The 22,581-nt window shown below is 47.6% G+C and overlaps 1 protein-coding gene across 7 annotated transcripts in view; it reads right to left on the bottom strand.

Annotated features, from left to right (window-relative positions):
- Positions 1-22,581, bottom strand: part of MLH3 (mutL homolog 3) — a 252,031-nt gene that overhangs the window by 170,038 nt on the left and 59,412 nt on the right. For 6 of the 7 annotated variants that reach the window (XR_011283805.1, XM_069638056.1, XM_069638055.1 and 3 more), the window contains exon 3: positions 17,691-17,789. The exons of the other annotated variant lie outside the window; for it this stretch is intronic. Coding sequence is in view for 5 of the 6 variants with exons in the window: in XM_069638056.1 (XP_069494157.1) it covers positions 17,691-17,789 (99 nt within the window). In the remaining variant the exon portion in view is untranslated. The remainder of the gene's footprint in view (positions 1-17,690; positions 17,790-22,581) is intronic. 7 annotated transcript variants of the gene reach the window in all.

The following is a 22,581-nucleotide window of genomic DNA, read 5'->3' as shown; positions in this document are numbered from 1 at the left end:
GGCAGCCTTCCATGCAGGTTTTGTCAGGGGGGCACGGGGCACACCGATTATAATTCACAAGAGAGTGCCATTCTCGATTATTGAAGTGCGCCCAGATCCCAGGGGGAGGTTCATATTGATCGGGGGAAGAGATATGGGGGGGGGGTCACACGGGTATCGTGGCAGTTTACGCAACCCCCACCCCGCTTACGCAGGAGCTGCTTAGCAGCTTTCAGAACCTCATTGTGCAGGCGGATGTGTGGGTCCTGGGTGGGGACTTCAAGAATGTTATGGACACAGGGCCGGATACATCTCGGGCAGGCACCAGGAACATGGGGATACCCACTAAGTTGTGCTCTTTCGCCACGGCCATGGGATGGCTGGATGCATGGAGGTGCTTACATCCGGGGGGATAAGGGGTTTTCGTTTCTTTCGGGGGTTCACTCCACTATGCCCAGGGGAACAGTCACAAGATTCTGTCTGCAATGTTTTAAGCCAGGAGGATTTCAGACCATTCCCCGCTGCTTATCGAATTATAAAGTGGGCTGGCGATGTCGCCTCCAACGTGGGGATTAAATTCATATCAGGGTTTCCCTGAATTCTCGGGTGGCTCTATTGAATACCGCCCAGGAATACTTTTCCATTAATGAAGACTCAGTGGATAGCCCTGTCACTATCTTTGAGGGGTTCAAAACGTTTCTCTGGGGGGGGAGGCGATCTTGCGGGTGTCAGCATGATGCAAGCAATATCTGTCGGTGGTGAGGGAAGCAGAGGAAGACGTGGAGAAGGCAGAGGCTACATTTGCTGAGTTGGGCACTAGGGCAGCGCAGCTGGTGCTGTAGACGGCACAGGAGACGCTATGGAATGTTGCGCTAGACAATGCAAAGCAGGCGCATTGGCATAAACGGAGCCAGATGTATGAGGTGGGGGATAAGGCAGGGAAAATGTTGGCATGGCTAGAAAAAAGGGAGTCAGGCAGGAGCCATGTGCGGATCATACAGACCGATGCGGGGGAGGTGCTCACGGAGGGTGCGGACATCATACAGGCATTTTCAACATATTATGAGGCCCTGTATAGCGCCCGGTGAGGCAACCCCGGGCGGGCGTATAGACTGAGGGGGATTGACAGTTCTACCATGGCTGACGGTGCAGCAGTGAACGGATCTGGAGATTGACATACCTGAGGAGGAAACAGTATTGGCTATTTCCGAACTCCAGTCTGGGGAGTCCTTGGGACCGAATGGGTTCCCAGTAGAGGTCTGGAAAACACTGCTGGAAGTGGTAGTGGAACTGCTGCCCCTGCTGTTCCAGCGGGGCAAGCAGGATGGTATACTACCTGCGCACCTGAGGGCAGCACTCATAGCTGTGCTGCCCAAACTGGGCAAACCACCAGAATGCTGTGCCTCACAGGCCACACTCTCTCATAAACGGGGAGGCCAAGATTCTGGTGAGGGTCCTAGCCCTGTTGGGAGTCATTGAACATCTAGTTCACCCTAGACCAGTGCGGGTTCTTACCATCCAAATTTATTCGCATGAATATCCGCAGGGTGCACATGACTGTGAGCCAAGCCTCTACCATCCCGGATCCTCCAGCCTTAACCTCCGTAGACTTCGAGAAGGCGTTTAACTCAGTATATTGGGATGCACTGTGGGATATAGTGGAGGGCATGGGGTTCGGGGAGAACTACCTGGGGTGCGTACACCCTTTGTAACAACTCACTGATGGTGGAAGTTAGGGTTAATGGGATGATATCACAGATATTCGACCTGGGATATGGGACCAGGCAGGGATTTCCCCTCTGTCCCTTACTCTTTACGCTGGCAGTGGAGCTCGGAGCCAGGCAGGATTGGGTGGGTTTCAGATGGCCATGGGGAAGAGAGGAGCGGGTCTCCCTATGCACGGACAACATGCTGATATACATGGGTGATCCAGGTAAGTCCTATCCAGTTGTGAAGTGAATCCTGAATGAATACCAGGGGTTCAGCGGCCTCAAGGTCAATTGGCAGAAATCAGTTCTGTTCCCTATACAGGGAGGGGACAGGGCAGTTCCACAGGCCTACCCATACCAGATTTCGCCAGCAGGATTTATGTATCTAGGGATCCAGCTGGGCAGGCAGCTATCTGAGTTTTTGGGGCGAAATGTTCACCCGATAATGGAAAAGTTCAGGCTTGATGTCACACCTGGGCAAGACAGTCCTCTTTAAGATGATTTTCTTGCCTAAATTCTTGTATGTGCTGCAGAATGCCCCACTTCCAGTCCCCAGGTTGGTCTTTCGGAGGATTGAAAGGGATCTCGGGGTGCTCCTGTGAGGAGGCAGAAGAGCGCGCATCGCTCACACAACCCTACAGCGATCTGTGTGGGAAGTGGGGGGGGGGGGGAATCGGTATGCTGTGTCTACAAGGGTATTGCTGGGAGCGGCTCAGCTGCGGGTAGTGAACGACTGGCTGCATGGGGATCCCAGGCTACCACACATTGCAGGGGAACTGGGCTGTATGGCAGGGAGGTCCCAGGCGCAAGTGCTATATGGGGGAAGGTTAGGGCTCTGCGCGCGTTCTTGCCCATAACGCGACTTGTGCAAAACATTTGGCCCAAGGCGCACAAGAATGTGGTATGGGGTAGAGGCCCACCTTTAGTCAGCTTCTTTGCAACAACTCAAATCTTCAGGAGCTCCTCGGTATGGGTCATTTCAAGAATTGGGTGAATCTCGCAACCCGGACCCTGGCGGACGTTGTGCTGGAGGGTAACCTCCTCCCGTCTGAGTCATTACAGGAGAGGTTTGGTCTCCGGGGAGGTGATAGCTTCAGATACATGCAGTTGGTACATGCACTAAGGTCGCAGTTCACGGATCTGCAGGAGATAGTAGAGGGTTCCCATCTAGAGGCTAACTTACGCCCAACAATGTCTTGGGAGGATAGCTTAGGGGCAACGTGCTCGCCTTAGAAGCAAGACAACACGGAGCAACACAGGTTTGTTCCCCAGGTCTGCGCTTAGAAACCTTTGGGTATTAAGCCCGTTATAAATAAACTATCATATCATAACATGCAGAGACCAAGGTCAATTCGACTCTCTACCAAGTGACTTTGGCTTTTGGGGCCCAGGAATTATCCAGTCTCAGGGACAGGTGGTAAGGTGATGTGGGGGCATGGGACCCAGAGGAGTGGGTGGAGGTGTTAATGGGAAATCGGAATGTCTTCCAAGTTACGTCTTGTACAATACAAGATCCTGCATCGAGTCTACTGCTCTTGCATGATGTTATATAAATGGGGAAAGGTTGAGAATGATGATTGTGTGTGGTGTGGGAGGCCCAGAGGCACGTTGTTTCAAATAATGTGGGAGTGTACACAGGTGCAACCCTTTTGGGGTAAATGCATTGATAGACTTGTCGGCAATAATGGGATCAGAGGTCCCTTGAGACCCGAAGTGTGTGTTCTTGAGGTGTGGGGGAAGTGAAATTTACTAATACGAAAAATTGTTCTTTTCAGTCGCCTTGGGACAGAGCAAAAAGGTGAATGCGTCGCTCTATGGGCGCCCGGAACGTCCACGGACTGGTTGGTGGACAGTGGAGGTGGATATGTGCATGGCCCTGGAAAGGCGAGTGTATAACGCTCAGGATTGTCTGGGGGAAATGTACGAAGTCTGGGGCAAATGGGAGGGTGGGGGCAGAGCGTAGGGCGGGACTCCTTGGGCGGGACGCGGATGACAGCAGGGACTTGCAGGTGGCCCCCTGGGCTCTTGGTCATAGGGCTGGTAATTATATTTTTCTGTCAACTTGCTTGCTTAATGTCAAGCAATATGGCCGTGTTAGTAATGTTTATATCAAAGACAAAATCTTATATAAAAAAAAGACAACAAGAAAAATGACTACAATGATGTTAATTGTAAGATGAAAGAAGATAAATGAAAATAAATACATTAAGAACCAAAGACTTCTGGCCTAACTGTTACCAGCTTCGCACAAGTGGTGGAAGCGGTGGGATACAAATGAAACACAATGGAATACTTACTGAAAGCATTAACAGAAGGGCATCCTCAAGTACAGCAAGCATTACACTTGCATAACCAGCAAGCACAAGCTGATGAACAGGCATTCCAGCAGGTTGCTCAAGTACAACGGACCCAACTGGTAGATGCGGTGACTGCGAGAGGCTAGAAATCTTTGAACCTTACTTGGAGGCACTACCACTCCCCATCCAGCGCTGGGTTAAACAGCACAATCATCCCAGTCTGACCGAGCCCATTCACATTGCCTCTGCCTACCAGAAGGCGTGAATGGGTCGACCTATAACAGTACCAATGAACAGAAACAATAACCTGGTCCCAACAAACAGTTCCAGGCCCCTGCCAGGTCTAAAAACCCTAGGCATCAATCAAAGACCAGAGGGAGAACCCTGAAAGTACAAGAATACAGAGCCCATGGATACGACACACTGAGTAAACCAGTCTCCCACTCCCAGAGCTCTGCATTGTTATTAATGCAGGGAGTGAGGTCGTATAGCCCGAAATTGTGAGAGAAAAGTGAAACCCCAACCAATGGATATTGGTCTCTATGAAGGCCTACCTGATAAGCAATACAACATGATGTCAGGAGCAAGGGGAGAAAGGTATCCCTATATTTGTGAAGCAGAGGTCGATGATCAACTCACCCGCACCATGGTCCATTTCGGAAGCCTACAGACTGCCGTAAGCAGTAGCCTGGTTGGACAATAGACCCCAACGGACATGGGGTAGGTATAAGATGTATACATGGAGATGTAAAACCATACTCCCTAAAGTGAGTACAGATAAAGCTAAGGGGAAGAGAGATGCCGATTAAGGCTGCTGCCCTATCCATCGAAGCTGAACCCCTCGTGCTGGGGTCTGACGCCGCAGGTTTTAAAGAGATAGCTAGGGGAATAGAATACTGGTGGGTAAATGCCCAGTTCTCCTGCCCAAAGGGTGTCCGGTGAAAGGACCGAAAACAAAAGAATCAAATGCAATAGTCTCGAGTCAATAGGACCGAAAACAAAAGGGTTAAATTTTTTTTTTTTTAAATGTATATATATATTTTTTTAAATGTATTTATTTTTGGGTTTCCGTATAGGAAAAAAAGCTATTTTTAACCCAAAAAACAGCGGTTTGGGGGGAACCCCGCCCCCCCACCAAAAAAAATTCAACCCTTTTGTTTTTGGTCCTTTTCATTCGACCCTATTGTATTTCGATCCTTTTGATTCGATCCTTTGACCTACAACCCCTGCAAAGGACTAGAAAGCCCAGATGTCAGGGAAATGAAGACACAAAAAGAAAAAAGTCTACAGAAATATCTTTGGAACACAAAGGCAATGTGTCCCGCAACAGTACACTGGAGAGTCGATGAACAAGGAGACGGTTATTGGATGGCCCTAGAATTAGACCCCACTCTCTGCCATGCCCAGGAAACAGCAGACAACCAGGGGCCGTAGTCCCGGGACATCCATTTCTGGGGAAAAAAGAGGCTTCTGTATAGGGTCATCATAGAGGTGAATAGGGTACCTGCAAGACAGCTTCTGGTTCCCATGAAGTATCAGAAAACCATGTTAGAAGCAGAACACACTGAAGTGGGGGAAGGTCATCAGGGAACAGACAAGACGGTCCAGAAAACCCTAAAGAGATTCTATTGGCCGGGGATTTACGGGGAAATCGACAGTTTTTGCAAACAATGTCCAAAGTGCCAACTGAAAAACCGAGCCAATGTCCCAAAGCCCTCACTACAATTGATGCCCTAAATTTAAGAGCCTTTCCATTCCATAGGTATGGACATTGTCAGTCCGCTAAACCTGTTGAGCAAGGGTCATAACTATCTACTAGTGAGTGTGGACTACGCAACTCAATACCCCTAGGCATTCCCGTTGCATGGTATAAAGTCTACAAAAAGGTATGTGATGCCATCATTCCTTTTATGGCATGAGTCGGCATACCAAAAGAAATACAAACGGATCGAGGCACCAACTTTACTTCCAGACTAGTACAACAAGTATGCCAGGCTCTTCAGATTGATCACTTAAAAACAGCCTTATATAATACCCAGACAGACGGCCTGGTAGAACGCTACAACCAGATGATCAACCAAATGCTACGAAGGACTGTGGATGCTGCTAATCGTGATTGGAATAGGGTGATCTCTTTGATTTGAATGACAAAGGCACACTCCTTGGTCCTCCACTGGTTTTTCACCTTTTGAGTTATTGTTCAGAAGACGACCCTGGACATTACTGGACCTGATCAAGGAGGAAGGGGAGTAACAACCAGACCAAGAAATAACCATGACCGAATATGCCAGTAACCTTGTGAGACATGTGCAAGAGTTACAGGAAATCGCCCAGAAGAACCTCAAAAAAGCACAAAAACTACAGGAGAAATATTATAACCGGGAAACACGTCTGCACACCTTCCATACAGGAGATAAGGTGATGGTACTCTTACCACTACAGAGAACAAGCTCTTAGCCTCATGGAAAGGGCCATACCAGATAGAAAAAGGTACTGGGTCCAGTTACATACCAAGTACAGCAGGAGGACAGCTACCTCAATTACAAACTTATCATCTAAACTTATTGAAGAAGTGGGAAGATCCAGCCTCGGTCATGGTACTCATTACACCAGAACATGGAGAGACAGCAGGGATGCACCCCGAGTTGGAGGTGGGTAGTCTCGAAGAACTACAAATAAACAGTCAACTGCCCTCCCAACAATGCCAGGAATTGGAACGACTGTTGAGGAAGTTCAGGAGGTATATTTCGGCACATCCGGGACGCTCCTCAGAAGCTTATCGTGCAATACGCACCCTGCCTAACCAAGAAGTATGCAGATGGACCTAGCGTATTCTCGAGGCCCAGATGCAAGCTGTCGGAAAAGAGGTGGAGGTCATGCTAGAACTCCGAGTCATAGAGCCCTCTAACAGTCATTGGTGCTCACCTATCGTACTTGTGCAGAAGCCGGATGGCTCTATACGCTTCTGCATGGACGTCCTACACCTGAACAGTGTATCACAGTTTGAGGGCTATCCCATGCCACGTATTGAAGACCTGTTGGAGAATTTAGGGCGGGCCAAGTATCTAACAATGATAGATCTAACTAAAGGGTAATCGCAAATACTGCTCAAGAAGGAAGACCAGAAAAAATAGCTTTTTCCACTCCTAGCGGACTCTTATCAGTTGTCATGATTCCTGCCCCTCATGTCCCCAGCCCTCCAAGATGTCAGGCTGGAGCCAGGCCACGATCACCTACATGGCCCTCAAGGGCCTCTCCATCCCTCCAAAGTCCCACTTGGAGTCAGACGTGGCGCTTGTGGCACCAGACTCACTCACTCCCATAGGATAACATTGGGGATTGGACTTGTAGTGCATTGATGGGGACAAGATGGATGTCCCCGCATATTTCGGTTCCCAGAACTGCATGTGCAGTCTAGTCTTTTGGGTGTGGTTCAGCACAGAGACACCTGGGATACCCAGAGACTATTTAAACCACGCCCAGGCTCAGAAACATGCTTTGTGTTTTCTGCACCTGCAGCCTGACACTCACCGTGTTCGGATCGGTCTCCAGTAGGCCTGCATCTTTCTTCTGCGCTCAGCTCCTGCAAGAACAAGAACACTGTTAGGAACAGCCTTACCTTGCAGCGCTTCTGCCCATCATTCATCGCTTCTTCTGTTCTGCGGGCATCTTCGGCGGTGTCATTACCATCCTGGCACGCCGCTTCCTAAGGAAAAGAACAGAAAAAAGGCATTAGTAAGCATTCAGCAAATCTTCGCTTATCTTTAAAGACTGTACGAGCTTCAAACGCTTACCTGAATCCCAGCCGCTCTGGGGGAACTCTGTCTCCGGAACTTCTCATCTATCTGCAGGAGGGAAAAGACACTCCAGGTTAGCGTGGAAACATCTAGAGGCGCCGCATACCGCGCTTACTCACCGCATTTCTTCTTCATAACCGGCATCCACGCTGAAAACATCGCGGCACCTAAAAGACACAGAAAAAGAACTCAGTTCAATACAAATACGAAAGGGTTGCATCGCGCTCTCACTCACCTTCAGCGCTACTCATCTCAGCAGCACGTCGCCATCGCCGGATGCCGGCCATCATCTAAGGAAGGAAAGGAACGAAGTTAGAGAACTGTTCAAAAGACTCATTATACTTACCTGTCGGACTCTTGCCAGTGAAGTAACTAGGCAGCCACGAGCCTGCATCAATCAACGCGCCCCTGCACTCAAAGCAGGACGGAGAGAACACTTTCCAAGAAAACAAGGTGAGCTGTGGATCAAAGGGAAGGGTTGTACCCCGGGGAAGAAGGGGTCAAGCACACAGAGACAATAGGGAGTTAAACTCTACCAATCCTGTGTTTCAGGCCCAGTCTCCAGTCGAGTAGACTCCAGGCAAGGGTTCGAGGTGGTAAGAGGTCAGAACAGGCTGAGTGACGTCCCCGTGGATACCAGGTAAGCGTTACATCAGTTCACAGTTTTACCTTTGTCTACATGGGGCTCCATCGACGTTCCAGAGGCTGATGGGCAATCTGCTAAGGTATCACAGTTAATACGCGGCTGCCTATTTGGATGATACAGTTGTCCATAGTATTACTGATCCTCTGGGGTGAGACGCAGTATTGGTCCATTAAAAGGGAGAACCTTTTAAAATTGGCAAAACAAGTAATGGCCTATTGTCATTATGATGTATCTGAACCATCTATAGGATCTGCGTTATGGGCACAAATGATATAAAACATGAACAAACCCTATGACTAGAAAGACCATTTGAAGCACTTAAGGATAAAAATCCTCCTTACTCCCAAAGGCTTAATGGAAGGGAATTTAAAATGGTTGCCTTAAATAAACTGTCTTCCTCTGTAACAACGAATTCTGATGGTTTATCTCTGAATAACTTTAAGGTACATAAATGTACCCTTGAAAGAAAACAGTTCCCAAAAAAACCTGATTTTGTTGTTGGTTTGAGAAACCAGAAGGTGTCTCACCCACTAGTCCCGGGGATCTGTCATCCGGGTGGCCAGGACACAGCCATCGCTTTTGGATCCAGTTTCTGGGGGTGGACCAGTGCAGGAGGATCACCTGGGGTGAGGGGTCTTCGGGGAGTGGGACACTGGATGGTGAGTTGCAGTATCCACTTCCCTATAATAAATACCTTTACCCCATCCTTCCAGGTCGGATATTTAGAAACTCTACAGCCTCCCCCTTTTACAACACAAACACTTTCTCACAGACAGCCCGCTAGGAGAGAAAACGGTCTAACACCCGAGTCGTATACCTGACATGTCCCAATACAATGGTCAGGCGAGGTCAGGCAATTACTGACCACACACAGACCGGACTTCAATCAAGCTTTCCCACAAAAATAAAAGGGGGAGCAAGAGAGCACATTCTGAGCGAGGCAAAGCACACAAGGAAACAGCAGCTTTGAGATGGCAGCTGAACGAGAGATAAAAGACGGCAAAACCTAAGGGGATCACAAGGAGGGAAGTTCCCTTGACCTTTTCGACAAGGAACCGTTACTTTCCAGAAACCTCGAGAATAGAAAGCGCAAGACCAGGAAACCAGGCTGAAGAATCCTGCATTGTTTGTCAGAGATACCCAGGGCCCTCCCGTGTTAATAATCAAGGAGGGGAGAAGCACAAGCCACCGTGGAACCGACCCTGGCTCTGAGAACAAAGCAGCGTCAGTTAAATCAACACAGCCGGTCAGTTCGGGAGACTGATACAAGAGCGCTCTGTGTTGAAGCCAAGGTTGCAAGCAGCAAAATTGTATGGTGAGCACTGGAACGAACATTGTTAAAACGTGTGTGATAAAAGACGCAAGTAAAGTTGAACTACTGATGAGTGATTGAACTTTAAAAGCAAGATACAATAACTTTGACAGAGTGGTCCGCCACGGTGTGGGTGCTCATTCAAAGGTCTCTGTAAGGTATTCAGCTGAGATGTGGCAAAAGTGAAAGTGAGAAAGAGGTTATATCAACAAGAGAGCAAGTAATTGTAAATCAAATTGGTTCTGCGACGGGTTGAGCAAAATCACGTGCACAGTCGAAAGTCTTTGGTTTTAGAAGTAAAGGGAGCTTGGCAAAGTAGACAAAGTTGGTCCGAGCCCGGCAGAGGGAGATCAAGTGGGTCTGCACGCGGCAGAGGGGGACCGAAGGTAAAGAAAAATCACCTGAAAAGGCTTTGTGTTAAGGTGGATCTCAGCCCGATGGAGGGGGACCTGGGGTGAACAGAAAATTCATGAGAATTGGCACATCTGAAATCCTAAGAAGAAATGAACTTTGATGTTTGTCGTGTTGCATCAGGCCCTCTGAAATATGAGACTTTGAATGGATAAGAGACTTTGGCACAGAAGGCCCTGATGTTGAAGTTTTGAACTGCATCCTCGTGCTAGAGAAGCCAGAGACCGTGCAAAGCTTGAGTGTGCCGTCTTGTCTCATGCTGAAAACGTGGGGAAGGGAAGCCAACAGCTTGAATATCCCAACATATCATTTCTTGAACACTTTTCTTTTGCATAGCATTGTTTCCCACAGTATTTGTTTTCAGAAGTAAGGATTGGCAATAGGTTTATTAGTATAAGCCCTTTTTATTTTGACAGACTGGACTAGAACTGCGTTATTATTTGATGGTAGTAGCTTGTTTCCATCTTTAGATTTAGGATTAGATAGGCGTTTTGAAATGTGATCACTTGTGTCTGTCTTACTGTTTAGTTTAGTTTAGTTTAGTTTAGTTTATTATTTGTATAGCGCCGCCTGGCCCTAGGGCATCCAGGCGCTTGCGATGAATACAACAAGAATAATGAATACAACAAGAATAATGCAGCAGAAATGTACAAATCGATTACATATTTACAAATTTACAGTCTTGGTGCATGCTAGAGCGGTAGGGCTAGGCAGTTTCTTTGGATAGAAGCCAAGTTTTGGTGTTGTGTCTAAATCTGTGAAAGGACGGTTCTGATCTCAGCTCGAGTGGAAGTGAATTCCAAAGTTTGGAGGCAAGCACGGGGAAGCTGGAGCCACCTGCTTTTTGGAGCTTAAATCTTGGGATATTTAAGCAGTGTGTTTGAGCTGATCTGGTAGGGCGCGCTGGGGTGTGGTGCTTGAGGTTGTCGGATAGGTATCTGGGTGCTTGGTTAGCTAGGCATTTGTGTGTGAGTGAGATGGTTTTATATTCAATTCTTTGTGGTATGGATAGCCAATGGCAGGTGCGTCTGGCGTCCGAGATGTGTTCATGTTTGGGTATGTTCAGGGCTGCTCGCAAGGCGTTGTTTTGTATGACTTGTAGTTTGTTGATATTTTTCTGACTGGTTCCCAAGTATAGCGCATTGCAGTAGTCAACTTTGGAAAGGACTAGCGCTCTGGCTAAGGTGATGCAGTTGGATGGTGAGAGGTAAGGTCTGCTGGCATTGATAAGTTTACAAGTGTAAGCAGTGGCTGATGAGATGGAATTGATCTGTCTTGTCAGTGTGAGGGAGGAGTCGAGGTAGATTCCTAGGGTTTTGACGCTGTTAGAGACGATGATGTTATTGCCGTCTATAGTGAATGCTTGATAGAGTTTGTCGAGTTTATTAAGTCTGGGTTGGGAACCTAGGAGAAGAAGCTCGGTCTTGTCGTCATTAAGGCATAGGCCATGCTTGGCCATCCATTCTTGGATAATGGAATAAATGTTGTTGAGAGCAGTGAGGTCGGTGGAGTAGTCGCCTGTTAAAGGGATCAGTATTTGGGTGTCATCTGCGTAGTTGGTGTAGATGACACCCAAACAGTCCAGTATGTCAAAGAGGGGTTTCGTGAATACATTGTATAGAGTGGGGGAGACGCAGGAGCCCTGGGGGACACCGCAAGTGACTGGGGCTGGGATGGCAGAGGCTGTGGGTGCGAAGACTCTCATGGATCTGTTGTTAAGGAAGGAATGGATCCATGCGTTGGCGTTATCTGAAAATTTGGCTGCTGAGGATAGATGTTTGCAGAGGATGTCGTGGTTGACCAGGTCGAAGGCGGCCGATAAGTCAAGGAGGAGAAGGAGGGCTAGTTTACCATTGTCTTTAATGTTGTCCATCTGTGTCTTAAGGTCAATCAGGGCGGTCTCAGTGCCGTGTTTGGGGCGGAATCCTGATTGTCTGAGTCCTAGTAAGTTATTTTTCTCAAGGTGGTTCTGTATCTGGAGATAGGCAGCTCTGTCGAGGATTTTTAGTAGGAAGGGTACAGTCGTTATGGGTCTGTAGTTGGTGGGGACATTAGGGTCAAGGGTGGGCTTCTTAAGTAAAGGAAGAACCCAGGAGTCCTTGAGGTTGTTGGGCACTATGTTGGAGGTGAAAGATGCGTTGATGAGGGAGGTGATGAAGGGAGCAAGTTGTTTGGCTGCATCTTTAATGATAGGGGCTGGGCAAGTGTCGCCTTGGCATTTGATACTATGCCTTCCTTACATTGGAGACTACAAGTCCAATAATCCTGTAAGTACGGGGAGGAGAAAGAGCACTGAAGCTATAATATAATAGTAGTCATGCAATTAAGTCTGATAGCCCACACCTGAGGGAAACTGAGGGCCTTAAAAGGTCCCTTCGGGTGTAGGCAACTAGAAGGAGCTGAAACATGGAGTGTATGCAGCAGGAGCAGAAGCAGAAGGAAGAAGGCAAAGTGTTGACAATCCAGGCAGAAGTGGGAGAAACAAAGGGACGCTGGCACTCTGATGCCACAGATTTCACCTGCTTGTCCTGTGAGGGTCATGTTTGCCCAAACTCTGATGTGCAGAGGCTGCACATAGGAAGGCTGCCTGTCACAATGTGAGCCTAATTGCAGAGATAGTACAGCAGGAAGCGTGTCGGAGACCATGGCAAGAAGTTGTCGTGAAGCTGCGAGTCTCAGGAGCAAGAGAGGCTCCGTAATTGAGTGGCTGGACCAGAGAAACCTTCAGCGGGGAAGGGTGTGGTTCCCAAGTACAGCCAGAAGTCGTAGAAGTTGTGCCGTATGTGGAGAAAGGAACACAGAAAAAGGTGCGTTGAACCAGGCGTTCCAATTCATTGTGCGAACACTGCCAGCAACAGTATCCAGCTAAATAAATCTCTTGCGTACGAGTAGAAGTGATGCAAAGTTGATCGTTAAGTATTTGACAATGGATACTGAATTGTAGCACACGGGTGTGACCAAAAGTTCTCCCTTTCACTTGCGTGAAGAGAAAACATGGTGAAACCGCATTGTTGAATTTAAAACCTTGCAAAGAACACAAAGAAGTGGTCGCGTGTGACTAATTAAAGGTTCTAAGAGGAAGAGTGACCACTGAATCTATACTTAAGCAGTTAACTATTTCTAGCAAGAGAAGCCAAGTGTTACTCCAAGTGGGAGTATGCAAGCATTGCCCAAGCAGGGCAAACAAGGTATTTCCCCAATTAAGACTGAAACAAGCCTTTGCCAGAGCCAAAGAACAGTCTAAACCTACTGTGTGCCAAACAGAATATCGGCATTGCCAAAGACCAGGGCGTGCAAGCATAACCTGAAGCCAAGAGACTGGCAACAAAGCTTCTGGATACATTTTCTGGCTAACAGCAGATAGAGGGATAAAGGCAAGGATACGGAAGGGAAACCTGCTACCATTAATTATTCTTCTAAGTGGATGCAACAACATTGCCCAAGCCAATAGGGAGAAGAGAAAAGTGTGTCCTAAAGGGAATTGTAGGTTGTTATATTGTTGCAGACAGACGAGAGGCAAAGAGGCTGCCCCTCTGGAAAAGGGATATTCAGAGAAAGAGTACCTTGCCTACATGAAGGTGCTGAAGTAACCGAAGGTGAATCTTGTCATAAATGAAAACTGTTTAGAGTCGCAGAGTACTGAAGATGTGGTGGTATATTTGTTTGTCAGTAAATATGACTCTTCAGTAACACAATTGAAGCTGGAATACCATGGGGCAAGAGGAGTAGACCCTCATGGTGATCTCTTGTAGAAGTTGTTTAAAATTAGAAGAAGTTGTTGAAGTGGAAGTAGAAGTGCTGTGAAGCTATCCTGACAAAGGTACCTACTGTGACTTCTAATCTTGTAAAGAGAGACATACGAAGTGTTAACCAAGAACTGTGCTTCATTAACATTTGCATACGTTAAATATTTACTTTAATCTAACAACTGTGGCCTTTCGTCTTGAACAACTGGAGGCTGTGGCAAAAACATTGTGGCTGACAATAACATTAATGCTATTTGAGGAAATGGAAAGTCTTATTTCAGCAAGAAGAGAAGCTTTTCCGTTTGAACTTCGGTTAACAGAACTTTACTATAACATTGAAGGAGTCAAGAACTGAACTTAGACCGTCTTACAAATATGGATTTCCTTGTTCCCTTTTTATTGAACACTGAACTGAATAACCTTGAAACATGCGGAATGGGAGTTCACCCAGGTTACTAAGAGAGACTGAATATATTTGTTGATGTTACTACGAATTACCATATATTTGTTGTTTAAGTGTGAGGGCCAGATATCCTATGTTAGACTGTTTTTCTTTAGTTTTGATAGGCTGGGAAAATCTTGTTAGAGTATGGATAGTAGGGCATTTTGATAACCTTTATGATTTAATAAAATAGCCTATTTTGACAAATCATCCAAAAGTTGTCCGCCTCACATTTCTGACCCCTTACACAATCCACAAACTCAGCTTCCCTTCCACACCAAAGTAAGAGCTTTTCATTCCTCACTTTGCTACTATGGCGGCGCCTCTAACTGACCTTTTGAAGACGTCTTCCACATTATCTGTGGCAGAATAGGAAACCAGGGCAAGGGTAGCCTTCCAAGCACTGAAGAACAGTTTATCGACTCAGTCCTACACTGCCTGGACTTCTCGGAACCTTTTTTTCTTCACACGGATGCATCGGGCATTGATCTGGGGGCTGTTCATTTCCAAGGTAAAGGTGATTCTGAGAGACCTGTGCTGTTCATAAGCAGCATACTGCTTACACAGGAGACCGGTTATGCTACATTCCAGAACAAATGTCTGGCTGTCCAATGGCGTCTCTCTGCTACTATCCCTTGGGGCGCCACTTCACCCTTGTCACGGATCATGCCCAGTTGATCTGGTTGGCCTGACATAAATACACCAATCGGCGGACGCTTCTGGGGTTTCTTTCCTTGCAGCCTTTCTAGTTTACTCTGGATCACGTCCCTGCTAGTCGTTTGCCAGAAGCGTATTAAATGTCAAAGTCTTTTTCCCTGCTCGAACGGCAGGGCTTGGTGAGGGGGGATATGTGACAACTCGGAGTCTGGCTCATCTGGCTCATGGCAGAAGACTATGGAGAAGAGGGCCAGAGAGAGGAGCAGAGGGAAGCAACCTTGTGACGGGAAGCCACGACAGCAGGGGCTGTGGCTACCACAGACGGGAAGCTGCCCCAGCTGATGGCCGGAGCCGCAACAAGCAGGATTCCGCCACAACTTAGGGCCGGGGAAGGGACAGAGAGATCTGACACATCGGACTCCAGCAGAGGCGCCGTAAAAAAACCTGCCACAGCATTGCAGAGACCCAGAGCAGTGTCTCCAGTGCCCGCCGCATGTCAGCGAACATGCACAGAGATACAGAGGCTTACCCATTCGAGGAGAGGCTTGCACACCCTGAACTGGTATGGCTAAAGAAGGTGCAGAGACAAGACAGACACAGGGTTTGCTGGGAACTCAGATATTTAAAGCAGAGACAGAAGAGCAAAACAATTCCCCAAAGAGGGACAGTCCCACTTCCTTACCTGGAATACATTGCTGCAAAACCATACAGAGAGTCTGGAAAGGGAAACAACACCCAGAGATAACCATTTTGAACTCTCTCAGGAGGGGTGGGACCTTCCTAGGCAGACAATCAATCAGAAGGCACAAGGGGATTTAAAGGGACAGCTTGTGAACATTGGTTTATTGTTCATTCTCTTCTCAGCCATCCACAGAGGAGGTTGTATATGACAGACGACTCTATACCTGGGCATATCAATGAGAGAAGAAGACCAAAGGACCAAGGAAACACAAGTCTAGAGGGGATCAAGAGGAAAAGGACTACAATGGCGTTCATTGTAAAATGAAAGAAAAGATAAATAAAAATAAATACATTAAGAACAAAATACCTCTGGCCTGATTGTGTTACCAGCTTCTCACAGATGCACAGAAGACTAGACCTAAGGAGTATGATGTTCTGTGTTTCATTACACAAAGTAAATAAACAAAACAAATACACAGAGAACAGTAAATAAATTAAACCAGGTCACACACTGGGTTACAACACCATTGCACCTCCACAGGTTGGGTTGCAGGTTTACCAAACATTACTAGCAGCCCTGGTTTTACAAACGTCTATGGGTTTGTTAGGTAATTTCTCTGATTTACTGCTGGTAGAGTTGTAGCTTCCCCATTGAGATAAAATGATGCCACAAGGTGCCAGGGGCTGTACTAAACTTCGCCTCTTTCACCCCACTTATCCCTAGGCCAATCCTCTACTTTCACCAAACTTGTGGCCTCCCACACTTGGGTGCGCTCACTATTCCTCCTCTGACCATTTGCCAGGGTCTTGTTACTCCTCCATCCTTCTACAGACGGTTTGTTCTGTATAACTGTGTGATTGAGTTCCTCTTCCTCCTCAATCTTGCAATCTGTCACTCCTCCTACTTCTCAGCACCAAATTTGCCAGCCGATACAACCACTTCCTCCAGTGTACCATCTTTACCTCCCGACGTAAATTCCTCCTCCACCGAAGTATCTTCGCCGCCTAATGTAACCTCCATCTCCACTGTACCAACTTCGGCACCTGATGTAACCTCAGCCCCACTGTACTACCTGCTACCACATCCTCCTGTCCCTTCTCCCCCTTTGCCTTCAACTCAACCTCACCAGCCTTTGTCTCTCGCCAATGCTCTCCAAGTGCCTGCTACAACCGCCTTCTCCAACAACAATAACCAAAAGAATGGTGTCTCTTGGTTTTACAATGCTCTCTTTTGTGGTTGGGCTCTGAGAGTGTGGCTGTCGCTGTGTCCTGGGGGGATTGGAGCAGGTTTAGAATTGGTTGTGCTCCTGGCTTCACTTTGGACTTAGAAGGGGGGGAAACAATGCCTTAATTTGCTCTACCCACCATCTTGGATTCCACTCTCCACTTCCTGCCACTCACTGGTGCTGCGTGTGAAGGACCCATGTCCCCCGTTTCTCCAGCATGTGAACGGTTATGTTGGAAACAAAACCTAGGTAAGCTTTAAACTCCACTGACTGTATAGAGAATGTGGGCTCATAGTGACCCTTCTTAAAGAGCAGTGTTTGATGCGTCTTTCCAGTGTATTGGATCTCCCTAGAGAGAACTTTAGGCTATCTTAGTTGGGGAGGGGAGTCCGCAGGAGGAGTCTCTGTGACTGCCCTCTGTCACACATTGGGAACCAGGGATAGATGACCAGGGTCCATACCACAGTCTGGCCATCAGCCACTGTTCAGGGAGGCACCAAACCCCATGTATGTCACCCCCACCTGACAACCAGAGCAAGGGTGGGGCCTTTTCACAGAGGGAATGGTGTACAATGGGGTAGAAGGGACAATTACATTATGGACAGGTTAGGGCTGGCTACTCTACGGAGTTGATGGTAATGTTAGTAGCAGACACTCCCAAATCTTTACCCTCTTCTTTCATAATCAAAAGGGTATATATTTTCTTTAACATGGTTTATAAAACATACCTTTATGCTTCCCTTACAGTACTACTTCTTACTACTGCTACTAATGGTACTCTCCCTACCTGGTTGCTGTCGAGTTGCTACAGTCCTCTCCTCACGAGGCCTAGGAAGAAAGGGGAGAACCAGCTCACTCCTAAACGGATGGCACCAGTGCTGAAACCCTAGACACAAGGACAGCAGATCATGGATGATGTCAACAAATCGATATATGGTTACATTCACATTCTTGTACAGGGTTTATAAAGAAATAGAATGCGATGTAGGCCAGACATGATGGTAATTGTTTTTAAAGTTCCAAAACATGATTGTGATAATAGGCTTAGTCATAACACTAATAAAAATGCTTACATGATTATTCACATATTGTCTAGGTTAAAAAATGAAGGTGAAGGAGATCCTTTCAATCAGGGATGTGTGTGGTGTGCGAGGAGCCGGGAATGAGACACGGACACAGAGGTCATAGTTTTGGCTATAGACTTTTATTTGAAACAAAAAGGGGTTGGTAAATGCCTTGCTGTCCCTACTCTAAGAGGTATTTCCCTACCTAAACCGAAACTAAAGGTCTGACAATGTCAAGATGTCTAAAGGAAAACGTCCCCTGTCCAAAGTTCTACTCTGGGCCTCACATTAAAAAAATAAAATTCTTTGTTGAAAAGGGTAATGTCCTTGCCTTGAAAAGTGTATAATATGTTTTGCAGACAAAAGGAAAGAGGTAATCCTAAAACAAAACGTTCCCAGTTGGATGACTTCATAGTTCCAGGGGATTGCTGCCTTCCCCAGGTTGTCCTCTTACAGATGTTCAAGCTTCTAAGGGTAGGAGTTTTCCTTAGCCTTTTCTGTTGAGCAAAAATGGTTTGTATGTTAAACAACTTGGCTGGCGGTCTTAATTTTGTAGGATACCGGGTGTATTCCCTTGCCAGGTTTCTTCTCTTTAATGTAATTTCAGCACAGTCTTTGGCTATACCCGATACATCCTCATATCAGGACTTCCTCATGTGATCTACTTTACATACTTGTCAACTTGACTTTGCCTGGTATACTCCCCTTCCAGGGTTTTCCCATCATGTGCTTCACTTGACACACTTGCAAACTTGACAATATCTTGTATTCATTCCATTATTTTTGGAAATCTCACATTTTGTCTTATGTGCTTCATTTATTCTTATTTGCCTTCAGTGGGGTTGCCCCAGTGTCCAATCTTCCCTTTTGTGGACTCATCGGTTCTCTGTGATGTGCTTCAGTTCTCCCATGGTAAGCATGTAGCGGTTCTTTGCCGTCCCGTTCCTTCTCCCCCAGTTCACCAACCTCGCTTTGTGGCTTTCTGAGTCCCTTGTGGCTCCGGTTTGCCTGCTATGCACTTCTCAGAGTTCGAGCGGCGTGGATGCTGCTCTATGGTACCCACGAACACCAGAAAGTCTTCTCTTCCTTTGTGCCGTCCTCGCCGCAGACCGGCTCTGGCAGTCTTATTTCCTTGGTCTTCTCCGTGAGTCGGTTGGCTTCATGGTCTTCCCAGCAGCAGAGTGGTCCCTCAGTAACGAGAGGATGAGATTCTGCCAGCTAGCATCTCCCTTCCACCAGCTGGTTTGGTGTTTTAAATGTCCCGGCACCAATTATGCACTCACAACCACTACAGCGCAGATTGTGCTTATTTATTTGTTATTTGTTTTCATTCGTATAGCGCACGCAAACCCTCAGGCATCAGGGCGCTGGAGAGAACCAGTTACATGTAGCCCAAGGGCAGTGCGGATGCATAGCAGAATACATAGTGGTTACAATCTTCAGGTACTACACAGTACATAATGGCTACATTGACCGGGTACTCCCATCCTTTATCGATCTTCATTACTCCATTCAGCCTTCTCTTACAGTACTTTTACGTTAATAGAGTTTAGAGTTCTTGGTGACTTATAGACCGAGAGGTAAGTGGTGCGAAAGTGGTCTTGCAGTGGTGCCATGCTGTGTTGTTCGAGGAGGATTTCTTCCGTGGCTGTTTTCTGGAGGTGTGGCTACAACTGGCTACCTGACCGCAGATACCTTCTTAATCCCACTGACCCACGAGATGCGGAGCGTGAAGTGTGAGAAACTCAAGGGTGCGTCACCCGCTAGTCCTCTGGGACTGGTCATCCAGGTGGCCAAGACACGGCCATCGTTTTTGGATCCAGACCCTGTGGGTGGAACAGTGTGGAAGGATCACCTGGGTGAGGGTTCTTCGGGGAGTGGGGGTGAGACAGCCAATGGTGAGACGCGGAATTCCCCCCTTTTTTGTCCATCTCCCCCATCCTATTTTGTAGGATTTCCCGAAGTCCCAGCCCCCCCCACCCCCTTTTTTACACAAACACCTGATTTAACGTAGATCTCCCTCAGCTGGGCTCAGACCTCGCAATCGCAGCGTCTCCCTTCCCCAAGCTTTATTTGCATTAATTAGGGGTTCCCTTCCCCAACTTATTTTATGTTCCAGGTCTCCCTCAGTCGGGCTTAGACCTTTCACTGATGGCGAAGACTTTCGAATGTGCGAGCCTCTTCCACAACCCTCTGCTGGACCACTTCGACTTTCACTTCAGCTCTCCCTTATGGTATTTGCCCCAGTGTCCCTTGGTCTGGGTAGTGCCACAACAGAATCAGAAATGTTCAAAGAAATCCTTCTCTTAAAGAAATCACCTTCAAACTTCCCCTTTCGTCTGGGTTAATCTCGACTATCGCGCATTTCAGAGTTCATTCACTTTGTCACGATAGAACAAAACAAACATTTCACAGAGACTTTCAAGAGGGCCGTTTCCTTTTGTCAGACTACTCTGTATCACTGGCTTCACAGTTACCTCTGAAATTAAAGTTCACTAATGGTTTGCTTTCCTTTACGTCTCATCAGCACGCACACAACCTTCAATTCGGAGATACACTGTTGTGGCTTCAATATTTCCTGGACACAAACCGGTCTTTCATGTCTTTCACTAACTCTCCGGTTGTGTGCATTCCTTTCTGTTCCCTGCGGCTTTGATTCACGAGTCAAGGTTGATACCACAGGCTTGGCCTCACCCCCCAACTCTGCCGTTCACTCAGGAGGGTCTCTGGCATCTGTGAAACACAATGCAGGCTTCTTCTGGTCTGGGATTTGGCTTTCTCTATCTATCGTTTATGGTTTCCTGGAGGCAACAACCTCCTGCAGGGATCTTCAGGGTTTCCCTACCCCTCACTCTGGTCCCTCGATCGGTCGTCCTGTTTCAGTGGCTTCGCCTTTGCCCTAGAAAAACTGCTCCTTCTCGTGTTCCACTTTGCTCAGAGTCTCCATGTTCTGGCCTTTTATCCGTGTGGGGGGAGCTAATGGGTATCAGATGAATGTGATTACGGTAAAGTGCCTGACTTTGCCTGACCTTCTTAACAGGACATGTCCAATGGGATATGCAAGGGTTAGCCTCTTTAGTCTCAGTCCTCCTCTTCCACGCCCAAGTGTTTGTGAGGGAAAGGGTCGGGGGGCGGGTATGAAAGATTTGTCTTTACTGCACCTTTCCTTCCATTTTAATGGATCCCCAAACATTTTAATTTTATTTTTGATCCTGACTTATACTTTTTACAGTGCAGTGAAGCCTTAAGCTTCAGTACACTGTCTTTTGCGCATCTGTTATGGGGAAAGTGACATGTCCTTCAGGCTGTCAGTACTGTGAAACATGGTTTACCTTAGTCTTGGGACTTTGTTACTACTTTTAGTAACTTGTCACTTGACAGAGTGAAAGAACCACGTTTCCAGACAAAGGCATATTAAAGCTGAACGAAGATTGCCTTTTTGGAAGACCTTGATGCGCGACTTCATTCCCTCCCACGAGCAGATGCCGTTTGGTAAACTACAAAGCCGCAGGGGGGCATGGCCAGCTGGGGACAGAGACAGAGGACAGAGACACATGCTGCCTTAGTGAGCTCTGATGCCCGTGGCTGCTCCGAGGGCCCTGAATCCCCCTTAAATGTGTCCGGTGGATCCCCCAGGCACCCTGAAGGGGATCGGAACCCCCCTGGAGCGTTCTCCCCGAATTTGGTGTGAATTGGCCCATGGGAAGGAAGAATATAATTAATAAACTGCCCCGGTGCATTCATAAAATGGCGGCGCTCCTCCTGAAATGCTGTAGGAGGCCCCGCAAGGAGTGGCATATCCTGCTCCCCTACCACCCGAAACAAGCTCTCGTGGCAGGGAGAGCTGCAGCGAGGCTCAAGAAGGCAGCAGTCCCGCCGAGGTGACCACCAGGTGGTGGAGTACCCATGTGTTGACGACGTTGGAGCGGCGGTGGAACTACTGGCCATCACAGTGCCCCCACGAACCCTCCCATGAGCTGTACCCCGGCGGGGCATGTGGTGGAGGGAAGAGGATAATGCTGTGATTCCTTCCGGTCCCTGCAGCGGAGTACAGTGCATGATATGCGGAGGAAGGAGAGCCCACAATGAGGTCTACCTTTGCCGGGGCCGCAGTTAACCCTCACTGGAAGTAGCTGGCACTGCCTGCAGGGAATCATAACTTGGTGAACCAAATCCAGTCTCCCACTGTGAGAGGAAGACCCTTTGCTTACAGCCAATATCCATAACATATTCTTCTACGCGGGACATATAACTGCACAGGCTGGTTGGTGGAGGCCAGCAATGACTCTGAAGAGCTTGGTGTAATTCTTGGCAAACTACTGTGAACCCAGGCAGAACGACACCCTCATATTCGGCAATTGTGATAGCGTTACTGGAAGTTTAACTGGGGGCCCTACAAGCTACACTTGCCCTACAACATAGTAGACAGAATACCAGTTGTTACTCAGAGGAGGAGGTGTCTTGCATCAACTAGGAAGCCTGCGAGGATGAAGAAACTGCAGTTTGGACCCCCTGTTGAGCATGTATCCGGGGAAAGGTAAAGACAGCCAAACAGCCGAGTAGATAGAAAGGCCCCACCTCGGGGGACATCAAAGCAATGAAGGAGGCTGCGAA

The sequence above is a fragment of the Ambystoma mexicanum genome, chromosome 14 (assembly GCF_040938575.1).
Source record: "Ambystoma mexicanum isolate Mex_15411 chromosome 14, UKY_AmexF1_1, whole genome shotgun sequence".
NCBI classification, from domain to species: Eukaryota; Metazoa; Chordata; class Amphibia; order Caudata; family Ambystomatidae; genus Ambystoma; species Ambystoma mexicanum.
Note: the sequence above shows the minus strand (reverse complement) of the source record. Positions and strands in the feature narration are given on the sequence as shown.